The 17,203-nt window shown below is 42.7% G+C and overlaps 1 protein-coding gene across 1 annotated transcript in view; it reads right to left on the bottom strand.

The window, feature by feature from the left end:
* The window catches only part of LOC124777775 (toll-like receptor 2 type-2), a 178,243-nt gene that overhangs the window by 63,972 nt on the left and 97,068 nt on the right, over nt 1-17,203 (bottom strand). The window contains exon 3 of the mRNA XM_047253285.1: nt 14,601-14,837. Within this exon, the coding sequence (XP_047109241.1) occupies nt 14,601-14,837 (237 nt within the window). The remainder of the gene's footprint in view (nt 1-14,600; nt 14,838-17,203) is intronic.

The following is a 17,203-nucleotide window of genomic DNA, read 5'->3' as shown; positions in this document are numbered from 1 at the left end:
ATGTTTCCACTGGCAGGATTGTTGTTTTGTTTCCAGTGTTGTTTAGTGGACCCAGGTCTCGTCCTCAGTGACAACAGAGTCCAAGAATTCCTGGCCATCAGTTGCATAAGCCTGCAGAAATTTGCGGGCTGCTTCCACACATTTCCGTTCGTGGTCTTCCGTAAGTATTCTTGGGACCCACCTTCCACAAGCCTTGGCACACACTAAATGGTCTGTGACAATTTTGTCAATGCTCGTCTTGCTGACATCAGGGATCATCTCGCAGAGCTCCCGAACCATCACCCTTCGATCTTTCAGCATTGCTTCTTCTACTTTCATCATCTCATCTGAAACCGATGGCCGTCGAGAACGTTGTTCATTATGGACGTCTGTACGCCAGTCTCTGAATTCTCTCCACCATTTGCGCACACGTTATACGCTCATACATGTTCCTCCGTAGACTTCATCTAGTTGGGAATAAATGTCCACTGGCGAAGCCTTTTTTGCACACAAAAACGAATCGCAGACTGTAATGCGCACCTGGCATGAGACGTCTGTGGAAGCTCCGTCGCTATCAGCTGACAAGCCAAGATTGATCGTCGCAGACAACTCGCCAGGGCGGGAAATAGATCCCGCGTAATGCAGGTTCTTGGGAACCTTATTTTATGGACAACACTCGTATTATGGGAAGACTTCTTAGCTACTCGTTGCTCATTGAAGATCTGAGATAGTTTCTAATGATCTTTAACTTGGAAAAGCTACTTTCCACAGAAGCGACAGACACTGGCATGCACAAAAATATTCTTAACACAGTAGTTACACTTAGGAAAACGTCTTGAACGTTCATTTCGAATATGTAGCCTACTGAAATATTTCTAAACATGTGTTCACAGTTTGTGGAAGCATAGGGAATAACAATTCCAATTCGTATGCAAGAATGTGTGTCCCCTAAACACGTTTCAGGGTCTCTCAAAGCTTTTGCAAAATTTGTACATGCTCTACTATTTCTTTGTTGCCAGGTTCTTAGTGTCAAAATAACACTAAACACGTCACAGCAGTTACTGAGCCGCTGAAACCTTTCTTTCAAAGACATAATAGCGAAGTCTGCCACAGCATAGAAGTAGTTTAGCCTTAAGCGGCTCTGTTCCTCTGGAATGGGTTCGTCCTTATTTTCGTAAGAAAACTGCCTTTTAATGGTTGCAAATCTGGATTCTGTTAACTCAGCAACATTTCCTAAACATGCAGACAATTCCTCTGCTTCTTTCTTAGCCTTTCCAAACCAGTTGGCTCTATATTCTTCAATAACATGAAGTGTTGATTTTATTAATTTTACTGTAGCGTCTAATTTCATACCTTCTTGCTGAACTGCTTTGTTGACTTTGTTGACATGGCAAAGGACATTATGCCATATCACAGCACACAAAGAAAACTTAAATTTTGAAATTTATTTCAACTGTCCAGTTCCTTCACTGAAACACACTGGATCATTTTTGCACGCGTTCTTTAACTCTGTTAATTCAAGCTCAGATCTTACAACCAGAACATTTTCATTCCTTGCCTCCCATCTTGTGTCACAAAGAAGCTTCAGAGTCTGGTTTACGTGATACTTCAGTGCTTCCCAGTGCTTCACAGAGGCAAAAAAAAAAAAAAAAAAGAATCTTTGAACTATACAAAATGTTGCGCAGTTATAGATGATTTAACCGCATCACCAACAACCAAGTTCAAGCTATGAGCAGAGCAAGGGATCCAATGAGTTTTGAATTTTCTTCAGTGACACGAGACTCAGTACCACTCTTGCCCTTCATGTTACTCCCGTTGTAATATTGTCGCATACAGTCAGCACGTGTTATGCCAAGGTTATGTAGCAGAGTCTACGCAGGACACGGTGAGCGATACGCAGTGACCAATTTTAGTCTAAACCGCTGGGCGAGTTAATTCGTTTGTTCAGAAGGGGAGGCCGACAATGTTTGCCACCTTTCAGCCAGTCGGCGATGACAGAATAGAGGTGCATGGCCTGCAATCTTTCTCAAACGATTTTATGGAAACTATTCGGAAAAAAATTCATTTTTGCGCTACTTATAGCATTATATGTCAGGTTCATGATGATGTGACCATCATTTCGTTATGGGTCATAGTTATTGTGATATTTACATGGAAGTAAGACATTGCAACAAATTCGAAAACGTTTGCACTGAAAAATAAATGTCGCTATGATTTTGCGTTTGGTGCGTATTACATAATATATTGCTGTGTATTACATTCAGCTAACATATAGAATTTTTCTTTAGACTTGGGTAGAGGTATCTATCACCAATCTCGAAAAAACTGATCTGACGTAACTCACTCATTTGCGATCGCGTCACGCCAGTGTTATCCACAACATTCCTCATCTTGCATTAATGGTTTGCAAAATATCGAAATGGGATTTTGGCAAGTGATAGCACACAAAGAGAATAGTATTTTACCTTATGTTTATTATACAAAACTTCATAATCTAGCGTATTATTCCACTAATTACAGACTTTTTAATGAAATAATTTAATTTTTAAGGGCTATCGATAGCTGGTGAAATGAGAAATGCTATGGCTTTGGGAACAACACACACTATCGGCCATTAAAATTGCTACACCAAGAAGAAATGCAGATGATAAACGGGTATTCATTAGACAAATATATTATACTAGAACTGACATGTGATTACATTTTCACGCAATTTGGGTGCATAGATCCTGAGAAATCAGTACCCAGAGCAACCACCTCTGGCTGTAATAACGGCCTTTGTACGCCTGGGCATTGAGTCAAACAGAGCTTGGATGGCGTGTACGAGTACAGCTGCCCATGTAGCTTCAACACGATACCACAGTTCATCAAGATTAGTGACTGGTGTATTGTGACGAGCCAGTTGTACGGCCACCATTGACCTGACGTTTGCAATTGGTGAGAGATCTGGAGAATGTGCTGGCCAGGGCAGCAGTCGAACATTTTCTGTATCCAGAAAGGCCCGTACAGGACCTGCAACATGCGGTCATGCATTATCCTGCTGAAATGTAGGGTTTCGCAGGGTCAAATGAAGGGTAGGGATACGGGTCGTAACACATCTGAAATGTAACGTCCATTGTTCAAAGTGCCGTCAATGCGAACAAGAGGTGACCAAGACATATAACCAATGGCACCCCATACCATCACGCCAGGTGATACGCCAGTATGGTGATGATGAATACACGCTTCCAATGTGTGTTCACCGCGATGTCGCCAAAATGGATGCAACGATCATGATGCTGTAAACAGAACCTGGTTTCATAAAAAAAAAAAAAATGACGTTTCGACATTCGTGCGCACAAGTTCGTCATTAAGTACACCATCGCAGGCGCTCCTGTCTGTGTTGCAGCGTCAAGGGTAACCGCGGCCATGGTCTCCGAGCTGATACTCCCTGCTACTGTAAACGTCGTCGAACTGTTCGTGCAGATGGTTGTTGTTTTGCAAACGTCCCCATCTGTTGACCCAGGGATCGAGACGTGGCTACACGATCCGTTACAGCCATCTCGACTGCTAGTGATACGAGGCCGTTGGGATCCAGCACGGCGTTCCGTATTACCCTCCTAAACCCAACCATTCCATGTTCTGCTAATAGTCATTGGATCTCGACCAAAGCGAGCAGCATTGTCGCGATACGATAAACCGCAATCGCAATAGGTTAAAATCCGACCTTTATCAAAGTCGGGAACGTGATGGTACGCATTTCTCCTCCTTACACGAGGCATCACAACAAAGTTTCACCAGGCAACGCCAGTCAACTGCTATTTGTGTATGAGAAATCGGTTGGAAAGTTTCCACATGTCAGCACGTTGTAGGTGTCGCCACCGGCGCGAACCTTGTGTGAATGCTCTGAAAAACTAATCATTTGCATATCACAGCATCTTCTTCCTGTCGGTTAAACTTCGCGTCTGTAGCACGTCATCTTCGTGGTGTAGCAATTTTAATGGCCAGTAGTGTAATTGAAGACATTTAATCTTTATTTTGTACTGACAATGTGCTTTTTCATAAGCTACTTACGTTACTTTTCCTCCATTTCTCACTTAATAAACTTAATAAACCACTGTTTCAGAATTCTCTCGTAACTGTGTCAGCACAATATGTTAAATAGAGAACCTCCATCACTACCGCTCTCCCTATACGTGCACTGCTAACTGTGCAGTTACCTGCCGTGGTATTCTGTGCGGGTTCTATCTGTAGTAACAATTCTCTAAGACCCTTTTCAGTAGTGCTATTCGCTTAAAAAAAAAACAAAATAATGTTCTTCAGAAACAACTGGTTTGGAAAGCACCTGTACCATTGTTAAACTCACACTTAACTGTTCCTTGTGACTTAAATCTGGTGTACAGTCCAGTATTATTGAATAATATTTATTTTCGAGAATGATATCTTCCGTGATACATGCAATCTCATCAGAAATTATAGTAATGATTTCATTTTGTAAATCCTTTCTTAACCAAGTAACCAGCCTTCCACGTTTAGTCACACGATTAATATGATCAGTTAATACAAGATCGAACTTGACTATTAATTCTGTTTGCCCTAAAAAGTTTCTATTACTTGGATTTTCTAACATTTCATGGTCGCCTCTTAATAGAAGATTTCTTTTGGCAAGGAAACATATAATGGAAAATAACCTTAACAAAACACATCTCTACCTCTTTTCTTCCTGGTCACTTTGATCTTGAGTTGCGCGAGCAAATAATTTTCAGTTTTTAATTCTCTGCGAAAGCTCTTTCCACTTGCAGTAGTATGATTGCAGTACAGTGTGTCGTTAGACAGAACTTTTGACAAGTTTTGGCAGCCACTTAAACCATTTCTTGTGATAGTGTCAGTACTCGAATTGAATGACTCGTAATGAAAGCAATACGCAGCATCTTCTGTTCAAGATTATATGAGCCACATTTGCTTAACTTTTTCATTACTTGAAAGATGGCGGTAGCAATGAAAAACAGTAAAACATCATCTTCTTTCCCTGTCCACAGAAAATGTGACCCTTTCTTCACTAATTTCTTGTGGACCTTCCTTAATTGTTCTCAGCCTAAAATTTTCATTTATAATATCTGGCCACGTTCCTGGATAACTAGGCTCATCAGTGACCTGAAAGATGTTGCCTTCCTTGGATGACCTTAGTTTCTCTCGAAGGTCTTCGCCTGCTACGGTTTCTTCTTAAGTAACACTGTTATTAGCTATTTTTCGCTAGTGGAACAGCTTCATCAGCCACTTCCTTCATGCTTGCATGGAACATGTGAATCTTCAGCATTATCAACTAATGAAGCTTTAGTAACGCTACATTCTTTCATATCACGCTGTACATTCACTGAAACACTGTCAATTTAGTTTAAAAATTTATTTAATGAACCCTTTTGCCGTTACTGCTATTTTAGGTTATGTCACAACTATGTTTTCTCTCTGTGGCACCTTTTAGTGTTTAAGGTCCATTCCTTATGCTAGCATTATAAAAAATCACAGGTTCCGATAGCACCAGACACAGTCCACAGACTGCCTTCGTACTTCACACGCGACTGAATTGCTGAATCAAGATACCGAAAACATTACAGCCCTTAACTCAAACACGCCCACTTGTGGATTAGCAGTGGAAATCCCAAACCACTTGCTGGCCTACACGGCGCACTTAATCTAGCAGGCAAGGCATACGGCGCCGGTCAGCGACATCAAGCATTTCTGGTATTTCTGCAGAGGTTGGTGACCGACTGCAACAGAAATGGAAATCTCTGTTTTCGTCATTTCACTGGCAGGGCGACTGATGTGGCATTCATCGAAGCTGCCCAGTTTAAGAAAGAATAGAATCAAGAGTAAAATTACTCTGGACAGCAGGAGTAGTGCGAATAAAGACTGTTACCATTCTAAATTTGAAGATTTTTTGTTTTAAGAGGAAAACAGACTTTATTAAGTAAGGACAAATATTTACAGGGCTCATGGCAGGTCACCCGAAGCTCGGGATCACCCACGACTGTGGTGATTGATGTAGCCTTAAACCGGCCGTGAGCACAATTGACGAGCCTGACATCTGAACAAATGTGTAGCTCTTCAACAAACTACTAGAAATAGAAATGAAGGACACTGATGATGCAAAACATAGAAAATTGAAAAACACAACCTACATTCTAGTGAATTCCGGCGCCTATGGAATACCCATATTCGTTGATTCCGAGGATATTAATGTGTATGTAATTTTTTATGATTTAAGTTGCATAAACATATTTTTTATAAAATAAAATGCAAATGATGCACTGTAGTTAATTAACCTTCACATTACGAGTAAGTACCTCCTCTACGCATTACTTAGTTTCAGGAATAATCACTGAAACGCTTTGTTTTGAAATGCGAAATAAATAGTTGAAACTGGTACATAAGTCGTGGTTTTCAGCTGCCGTAAAGAAATGTTTTTGCCAGTCGCATCACTGCAGTTTCATAAGCAGAAAATACAAGATCTCGCTGTGACTTTCTTCTGAAATCTGCAAACAAATCGTTGTCGTCGCTTTGTACTTCTCGTATCTCTGTTATTTATTTTCTTCTTTACCTACAGTTGCTTCTGAGTTTTCTTTTTCTGTCGCCTTTTCATCACAGTAAACGCAGCACAAGTTCCCAAGCAAAGAAGGGGATCCAGAGCAGGCAACTTGCGCAACGAGGCGACATGTGGACACGAAAACATACATGCGTTCTTTCCGCAAATTTTTGTATATACCCTTAAACGCCCGCCCGTCTGCAACTGCACACGAGAAAGGAGGCATCCTACGGACAAACCTTTGCACCAGTCAAAAGCTAATGTACTCGCAGTCTGCGAACAGCTACCGCCCTAGAATGATGAATTAAGATAGAGTTTAACAAATAGCTTAAAATTTACACTCTTTCACACCCGGCGCAGCCGATATGCCGCCCGAAAATGTGTCTCCAGCGTTGCCTATTGTCAAACTCACTTCTAGGCGCGCAGTCCGGAACCGCGCGACTGCTACGGTCGCAGGTTCGATTCCTGCCTCGGGCATGGATGTGTGTGATGTCCTTAGGTGATGACCACATATGTTAAGTCCCATAGTGCTCAGAGCCATTTGAACCATTTGAATCAAATTCACCGCCGTGACTGCGACAGCGACCGCGACTGAGACACAAAAGGCCGTGCAGAACTGGCCCCGTCTCGCTCGTACAGCGTCGCTGACGTCACACTTCGCTATTAGTCACAACGAAATTACTTTTGCAATCACTATTCAAACTTTGCAGATTAAACATTAAAACTATATTTGTATAAAGAAAGCCCTCTCTCCTGCTGTCATTTGCCGCCCACAAACTACATTACCGGTACAAGTCTATTTTCTCTTGCTGTTAACAAAATACACACTGAAAACATTTTGCAATGTTGGATTCAGCCGGGCTTCTACAGGCATGACTTATAAGTGAACCGCACGCACCACGACTCTTACATGCAAGCTAGCATTTCCACGAGCTGGTTACGCTACTTCCAAGATGGTGGCAAGTGAAATTATTCGTGAGGGGTTGCGCTATTTTTAGCCGAAGAGCTTATAATGTTGTGTATGGAAATGGGCATCTCGTAGGAATCGTTTGCAAAACATGCAGTCCGCTAATAAGGAAGTTATCAACCGAGGACGACCTTCCATTCGAAAATCACTTTCGAATGTTTAAAATCAATTTTGAAATCTTTTTGATCCATATTTCTGGCTCTACACGAAATTCTAATAAACGTATGCAAGGTGCTGTGTCAGCTATCATTAAATTATAAGTAATATTGAAATACCTGACAGCTGGAGTCACTGCAATAAACGAAGCGCATTCTGAAGAACGCAATTTCTAAATTTTTATGTTACCTGTAATAAACTGAAAGTCCAAGGTTTTTGTCCCAAGAATTCGGCTTTGCTTTTATTTTTAGAATTATTCAGTGTTCTCACGGGTCACAGGTCCTGTAAATATACTTTTTATACCAGTATGGTACTTAATATTGTAACCTAACCTTGTATTACTGTGTGAATAGTCATTACTCAACGACAGCGCCAATTCGAAAACTCTTACATTGACAAAGGATTTTAGTGAGGATTAAAGTAGTTTTAAATCTCTATAGCCACAAATAAATTTCCATTTCACCGTAATTCACTCTAAGGGGAAAAAAGACGCACTATGAAGGAATTATCCGAATGGGATAGGTAGAGTTAATCTTGGATACCATAGACGCTGAAAGGTTTGCGTAAGCAGACCACTAAAGGGGACTCCACAGCAAAGGAGAGGAGACCCTGCTAAACATAAGACCAGTGAAAACAAACACTTTACAGCTATAACTGGTCCTATAGTTTGTAGCTATGATGGTTCAAATGGTTCAAATGGCTCTGAGCACTATGGGACTTAACTGCTGTGGTCATCAGTCCCCTAGAACGTAGAACTACTTAAACCTAACTAAACTAAGGAAATCACACACATCCACGGCCAAGGCAGGATTCGAACCTGCGACCGTTGCGGGTAGCTATGAAACTTGCTTGCTGTAAGAGGGCTGCCAGGTTCGATTTCTGGGCTCGAGAAAGGTGTCTGTGTAGAAGAGTGATTGTGTCTGACCAAAGCAATACGCGCAAGTGCCAAAGCATGTTAATCATCTTTCTCAAGGCATATCAGCATATAACAGCTAATTCATTAAAAACACATAATGCACCAGTTCGTGCTTCACAATTGGCAGTATTAGATAAATCCTATTATATCTTTGACTGCAATAAAGAACAATGAATTTAATGAATTCAATAAATGATGTTCCGTTAAACCTACGTTATGGACTGACAGATCTTTATAACCGCATTATTCACAATACATAGGCTCAAATGCATGTCCGCCTTGTTAGATGCATTGATGTGAGCTCCTCTCGGTATTAGCACGGAAATCTCCTAACATCGCTGCAGATTCTGAAGCGCAAGCATGACTTTTCGTTCTTGTTCTTGTAACATTGTTGAGATATTCCCGAACGCCTCTACACTAATGGGGTGATGCACCATCGTGTTAAAACCAGTGCCTCACACCTAACCGAAGTGCGATGTCTTCTAGGAGAGGCCCAAGGTTCAGATCGTTCTATAGGAGTTGAAAATACAGTCGACCAGTTAGCCTGGGAGCCAAATAAACTGGTCCATTGCTGTGGTCTCCTAGAATGCAGCGCCTACGTTAACACCCCAATGCGTTTGCACGCGAGTGATGTGGTCGTAATCAGTGAGGGTTTGCACGATCCAAACAATGTGTATTGTCTCTATTGACAGAGGCGTGAAATAGCATTCATTTCTCCATAAAATCTGCCTGATGTAATCCGGATTTGCGGCTACTTTATTTACGAGACGTCTGCACAAGGATACCCGATTTTGGAAATCGTTTCCATATATTTGTTACTGTAGCTGCTGCTTACTGGTAGAAGCCGATCTCGGGGAAGATCAGTTTGGATTCCGTAGAAATGTTGGAACACGTGAGGCAATACTGACCTTACGACTTACCTTAGAAGAAAGATTAAGGAAAGGCAAACCTACGTTTCTAGTATTTGTAGACTTACAGAAAGCTTTTGACAATGAAGGGCACGAAAGGGAAGCAGTGGTTGGGAAGGGAGTGAGACAGGGTTGCAGCCTCTCCCCGATGTTATTCAATCTGTATATTGAGCAAGCAGTAAAGGAAACAACAGAAAAATTCGGAGTAGGTATTAAAATCCATGGAGAAGAAATAAAAATTTTGAGGTTCGCCGATGACATTGTAATTCTGTCAGAGACAGCAAAGGACTTGGAAGAGCAGTTGAATGGAATGGACAGTGTCTTGAATGGAGGGTATAAGATGAACATAAACAAAAGCAAAACGAGGATAATGGAATGTAGTCGAATTAAGTCGGGTGATGCTGAGGGAATTAGATTAGGAAATGAGACAAAGTAGTAAAGGAGTTTTGCTATTTGGGGAGCAAAATAACTGATGAAGGTCGCAGTAGAGAGGACATAAAATGTAGACTGGCAATGGCAAGGAAAGCGTTTCTGAAGAAGAGAAATTTGTTAACATCGAGTATAGATTTAAGTGTTAGGAAGTCGTTTATGAAAGTATTTGTATGGAGTGTAGCCATGCATGGAAGTGAAACATGGACAATAAATAGTTTGGACAAGAAGAGAATAGAAGCTTTCAAAATGTGGTGCTACAGAAGAATGCTGAAGATTAGATGGGTAGATCACATAACTATTGAGGAGGTATTGAATAGAATTGGGGAGAAGAGGAGTTTGTGGCACAACTTGATAAGAAGAAGGGATCGGTTGGTAGGACTTGTTCTGAGGCATCAAGGGATCAGAAATTTAGCATTGGAGGGCAGCGTGGAGGGTAAAAATCGTAGAGGGAGACCAAGAGATGAATACACTAATCAGATTCAGAAGGATGTAGGATGCAGTAAGTACTGGGAGATGAAGAAGCTTGCACAGGATAGAGTAGCATGGAGAGATGCATCAAACCAGTCTCAGGACTGAAGACTACAACAAGAACAACAACAAGGTGCTGCTTAAAGGAATGCCATTTTCGTTCCTCCAGAATCGTTTGTACCGAAGACCTCGATATACCCAGGTCCTCTGCAGTTTTTCTTTGACCTAATTACGACGAGGAATAGGTATTATTGGGCGAGATCTGATGAAATTCATAATATTAATAATAATGACCTTAATAGTATTATTATTATTACTATTAGAGGTGCAAATAATGCCGCAACCTAAATGCAACAGTACGATAACAGGTTCGTTTATACTACATTGTATGTAAGCGTTTTTTTTTTTTTGTTTTTTTACTTTAAGCTATGCCTACCGTGTGTGGGATGTGCTCCAAAATACTCAGTAACGTTCCGGGCACGAGCGGGTGTATCGCGGATTTGTTTTTTCACGACAATCTGTACCTGGAAAGCTCCTCGGTTCATGCGCAGAAGGTAGATGTTACGTTGGAAAACATTGTGAATACAGCCTTTGGGTCTCGGCTGCATTGCGGTGCATCTCCCCATAGATCAGTATCATATCGGTGTTGTCTTCACTGGAGTACATTGTAGTTGTTACCTGTATGACTTTAAGACCTGACTCGAACTACAAACAGACGGCCATGCGACATTATCAGAGCAGAATCAGGAGGAAAACGCACGCAGACGGCGCAGCTCGGTGGACGTCCACGGGAAGCATAGAACTACAGAGGACGGCTTGCTTGCGCCACCTGATACAGACAAGCAAATGATTACAATTTCGGAGAAATTGGATGATTTACTCAAGAGAAAGAGATTCACAAATTGCACAGGTCAGTAATGTGTTGCTTTACCTCTGGCCCATATGTAAGCAGTTCTTTGGTTTGGCATTGATTGACAGAGTTCTTGAATGTCCTCCTGACGGATACTGTGCCAAATTCTATCCGATTGGCGTCTAAGATCGTCAAATTCCCGAGCTGGTTGGAGGCCCCCCATAATTCTCCAAGCGTTCTCATTGGGGGGGGGGGGGGGGGTGGAAGGGGCGGAGGGTGAGATCCGGCGACCTAGCTGGCCTAGGTAGGGTTTGCCATTCACGAAAAAATCAGTTACTTCAGACGTACACAGGTGGTCGTTACCTTGCTGAAATGTAAGCCCAAGGTGGCTTGCCATGAACGGCAACAGAATGGGTTATAGATTATCGTCGACGTACTGCTGTGCTGTAATGGTGCTGTGGATGACAACCAAAGAGGTTCTGCTATGAAATGAAATGGCAACCCAGACCATTACTCCTGGCCCGCCATATGGTGGGCGACAGGTGTCTCCAGGAACGTCTTCGGCCGGGAATTTCGTTGACTGGAATAGCACTGTCTTCAGTGATGAATCTTGCTCCAAACTGAGTCCTGATGATCCGCCAGAGCCTCTGTTCCATCTTCTGCCGTTGAACCTCGCCAATGGGCCATTGCTATTCCTCTCCAGTCTCCTGCCTCTGTGACGGATAATTATTTAGTAATATATATGAACCTCCCCACAAAGGTGTACAGCCAGCTCACGTGCTCGGCTCGACCGGCGTGCAAAATCCAGTTGTGCATCCCTAGAGATAACATTCCAGCCGCTGAGATCGTTAATGGAGGCGGAGAAGAGAGCGGTGGCAAATGGGTGTCGACTACTCTGAGCACTGGCGTGTATCTGCCAAAGCCCCTGCTTTACCTTCTACTGTTGAACCAGGCCTGTGAGCAGGTCTTCTTTCTTCCCAGTTGTTCCACAAACATAACACATAAATAGCAGATTCTGACTCTTAATACATATCTATAATTTATAATATATGGTGTGTCGTTGATCCCCACGAGCAGTTATATTTCTGAAAGTTCCATAATAACGAGAGTCAAGTCAGCAACGATAAACAGGAGGTTTTCTTATTTGTTGCAGTCACGTTACCAATACTGTAACCAGCTTTACCGTTTGTCACATGGGAGAATCCGAAATGCAATTCTCACTTTGAAAATGTGAGTATTCTTGTGTGCAGTGTTTAAAGTGTGAAGTCAATATGTTCGATAACTCAGTGCAGAGGCTTAGGGAGAGTGGTTTCTCTTCCATGTCACTTGAAGATAAGCTCCGTATCATGGACTTTGAGATACCAACGTGGAAGAAAAATAAAAATACAAGTAAAAAAATGTAAGAATTTTCAAACAGGTCATTTATGGGAAAGTTGATTGGATATTTAGTTATGATATCACAAACAAATTGTACTTTTTTCCGTGTTTGTTGTTTGCAAAAGAAAATATGGAGTGTGAAATGACTTTGACGCTAATAGGCATTGATGATCTCTGTCATTTATCGTAGAAGATAAAGAAACATGGGTGGTCTAAATCATATATAACTGAACAGCTAGAGCAGGGTCTTTTAGGGAAACACAATAGTAGACAATGATACACTATTTCCTTGACCCTCTCAGGCAACGAATCACCTTCAAAGACCAAGATGAAGGCCCTGGTATCCACTCTATTGTCTTTTGGTCCCCAATGGACACAACGGACAAAATGCACACCTTATCACTCCGAATTAGCGTGAACTCGTCATCAGTCTGTAAAAGGAGATCTCAGTGGAAAATGATACCCTGTACCATATTCAGACTTTCATGGAGGTAGTTGTTACAGGTATACGACCCAGGTTGTCACAGACGAGCAACATTCATGATTGAGTGGGGGAGGCTATTTTAAGCAGAACAGAGCCACTTTTCATTTCTGAAATCGCTGCCTCTTCCCCAAATCTGTTCTCGAGACGTTCAATGAAGGACAAAGGCTTTTTAATCAAAAAGGAATGCCTGTCCGTCCTAGAAGAAACTAAGTATGGGAGGAGTATTTCTCGCCTTCTCCTTAAGCCCTACGTTCCTCCCATGGTGTAGTCAGGGAAGGGAACATTTTGGGGTCGTACCTCTCCGCATTTTAATCTGCCTTTGACTAGGCCTAGAAGAGACTACTGGGGCCGAGTGGCCACCAATTAAAGGAAGTTTGATTGACTTCATGTGCCAATTTTTCACTATGGTACCATCCACTCCAAACAGGGGCTCTCTCTATGGACTCCACCCAGCCACAGTAATGGGTACCTGGCCAGTAAGCCATTGCCTGGAGGCCCCATGCCCCAGCCATGATGGGCACATACTCCATGGCTTGCATGGGGAGTTTCCAACAGAGGCACCAACAGTGCAATCCCTATAGGGTTATGGGGCTACCACCATGCAGGTGTATGACGTCCTCCCCCCCCCCCCTCCCCCCTCCCCCCCCCCACACACACACTTGAGGCGACCATCCCTGCCTCATCAGCACGTCTGCAAAATATAGAGAAGAAGTAGCAAATCCAACTGAAAGGTAGAGAGAAAACAAAAAAAAAATGACGAGAAGGTAGACTTGCCGTACGGAACAGGAAGCAGCAAGGTCTGGAACCCCGTAGTGGCCAAACACATACTTAAAAAAGAGATATGAGCTCTTCTGGGGCAATCCGTTAGTGAGAACACTCTCTGCATATTGGCGTTGTGACCAGGAAGAGAGAAAACAAAGAATGTCACAGAGTTCACATTCCGCTTCAGGTTCACGTCGACCTCTTTTCATTGACGGAAATTATCTGGTGCATTTTCTTTAAAGAAATTTCTTCTATATGTTATGATGAAAATACTGTGGACACTCCCATCTTGCAAGATGGTAATAGTTATGCTTACAAGGCTGTACGTACATGTTCGTGGTTTGGTTAGCACTTAGGCACTCAGTCGCACCTCGGCTGCCCCGCTATATCATGAAATCTTAATCCTACAGAACATGTCTGGTACTGTCTGGAACAGCAGGTGGTATGCAGATAACAATATGACAGTAATTAGGTAGCTCACTGGAGATGACATATCTGCAGAAACTTGTGGATTCTCTTCCGTGAAAAATAGTGGCTGTTATCAACGCTAGGTGTACGTTACACGGTAAGCTAATTTTTTGTCCTGTGTGCTGAAGTCTTACCCTTTCCGACCAGACATCAATTGTACACAGGAACATCAATATCTTTCTCCGGCTAGATATACAGACAGTAGTAGACTACACCCTTTTATAAAGAACAGAAAGATGGAAAAGGGAAACTCTTGAGACAGTCTACGAACCTTTGCTGGTACCAGCAAGTGGCATTGACGGTCGTCGCCACAGCTGACGTCGTTAGCGGGTAGGTTGCGGAGGCGCGGAACTCCTTCACAGGGTACAACAGGTAGACACCGAAACTATCCAGGTGCGGCCTCTGGCGACTCCAGTCAACGGCGGAGTTGTTCTCCACTTTGATCACCTCGATGGCTGATAGCGACCAGCACACGTCCCGCTCACCGCTGATGCTGCTTTCTGCGAAACTGTAGCAAAAAGCAGAGCTCACACTACACAATCATTCATTTATGCACGCATGGTAATTATACATCTCATCATCCAGTATGACCTTTACGGATCAGAAACAAGACAAGATATAGCCTCTTTCCTTACCCTAAAGCTTATTCCGTCTAGGACACGGTCTACCTTTTCTGAATTTGACAAATTATTTAACTTTATGGCGTATGCCCTTGCCGACGCAACAGGCATCAAGGTGACCGGAATGAAGTAGTGTGCACATCTGTCTGTGTGATCTTCGTTCTGTATGTTTTTGTATTTTAACTTTCTGCTCTAAGGAGGAATTTTGGGTACTAGGCCAGCATTTGCCTAAACGAACGTGGCAAACCGCCTAAAAACCAGCGTAGATTCGACCCGGGTCTGACTTACCTTCGTGTCTCACAAACTAGTGCAACGTGCCTTATGCTATACGAGTAGGTGAAATAAGACATAAATTAACAGAGAAAAATAGCTGTTAGAAATTATTTGCACAGCCACTGTTTGCAATCAACTAACGTTAATCTTATGTGAGCTCTGAGTGGGAGTCAAATGAAAACCTTAAAAGTGTAATTAAAAATCGACATTTCGCGCCATAGTTCTGTAAGTTGACAGTACTGTTATCAATGATGTAAGAAATGCCCTACAGGCGGCGGTATACTATAAACGGGAGAAACACGGTCCAGTACCAGCTCAAAATGGCTGCCCCACTTGCGACATGGACCAAGAAAGAACAGCGTCCTGTCTTGCGTTTTCTGAACAGTGAAGATACTAATCCTATTGAAATCCATTGGTAAATGAAGATCCAATTGGGTGATCAATGACTATCATTGCAGCATGTAGCAAGTGTAAGAATGGAGTAGAAAATCTGGGAATGGCGTGACTTTTGTGACAGACGCTCAGCAGCCGGGAAGGTACACTCCATTGTGACACCAGTCTACTGCAGCAGTTGAAGCCGCTATTATGAAAAATCGCTGGGTGGTGGTGGATAAAACTGCCGCAAATCTGAACATTAGTCATGGCTCTACACATAACGTGACTCATGAAGTGCTTCAGTTTCACAAAGTGTCTGCAAGAGGGTGCCACAGCAGCTCACTCCAGAACATTCTGCCACATCCGTCAGACCCACCAATCCTCGCACTGAGTGATTCCTACGTGTTTGGACCCCTCAAAGAGGCAATGAAAGAAAGAAATTTCATTCCGATGAAAAAGGTGCATCAGGTCGTGCACGAGTGACTGTGCACACGATCAAAAGATCCCCCCCCCCCCTCCCCCCTGAGGAGTATGTGCACTTTCAATCCACTGAAGGAAGTGTGTTGAGCAACAGGGAGACTACGTCGAAAAATAATAAACTTATGTTCCACTTTTGTTCAATCATTCGACACCCGCTAGTACTTATGTTAAAGCGGTAATAAAATGAACCTACTCTCAGGAAACACAACTGGTGATTTCACAACTGATCTCTGTTTCTCATCTACTACGCTTGTAGTATATTTTACATGAGTACATCCACGTACTGCTTCTCCCAAAGTGCATTCTTCCTCGCTCTTTTGGTCTTCTGTTACGCTGCGAGAAACCCATCGAGCACGCACATCTGAGTACCCCAAATGGCGGACGAGTGTGTCAGTACTATGAACAGAGACGTCCAGTTGAGCAGCGAGTTGGTTGACTGTGATCCGTCGATCACCTCGAATGAGAGTGTCCGCACGTTGCAACAATGCACTAGTCACAGCTGTGTGCGGCCAGCCGGTACGCGTGAGTTCGGACAGGTTTGTGCGATTTTGTTGCAATGATGACAGACGCTTCGCCCAACAAGTCACTGTCCTCTTATTCACTACAATGTCTCCGTAGACATTCTGCAAGCGACTATGAATATCTTCGATGCTCCGGTTTTCCACCAAAAGAAACTCAATGACAGCTCTCTGCCTGGAACGCACCTTTATTACAGAGGCCATTTTGAAGTCTATGTATAGTGCTGCCACATATCGGAACTTCATGAGACTATAGGCGCTGAAGGGGCAATGTTCCACGATGCCCCACAACGAATTCCACATTTCTTCAACCGAAATAGGCTGCGAAAAAAATGAATGTCCGTCGTAAACGTAGTGCTGAGCTAACTGCAAACCAGTTATTGAAACTGAGAAAAAACTCAGTATATACAGGCTGTAACAAAAATGTACTGCACACATTGCAGGACGTTCCTCACACCCAGACAAAGAAATAATATTATTTGAACATGGTATGGAAACGTTTTGTTTTCATGTTACAACTCATTTTCTCCAACTCATTAATCATGGGAAACACACACGAATGGCAAGCAACTGTATACCAGTTGCAAACCTTTCCCTCAGGTGACGTT

This window comes from Schistocerca piceifrons, chromosome 2 (assembly GCF_021461385.2).
Source record: "Schistocerca piceifrons isolate TAMUIC-IGC-003096 chromosome 2, iqSchPice1.1, whole genome shotgun sequence".
Lineage (NCBI taxonomy): Eukaryota > Metazoa > Arthropoda > Insecta > Orthoptera > Acrididae > Schistocerca > Schistocerca piceifrons.
This window is presented reverse-complemented; position numbering and strand designations above follow the sequence as displayed.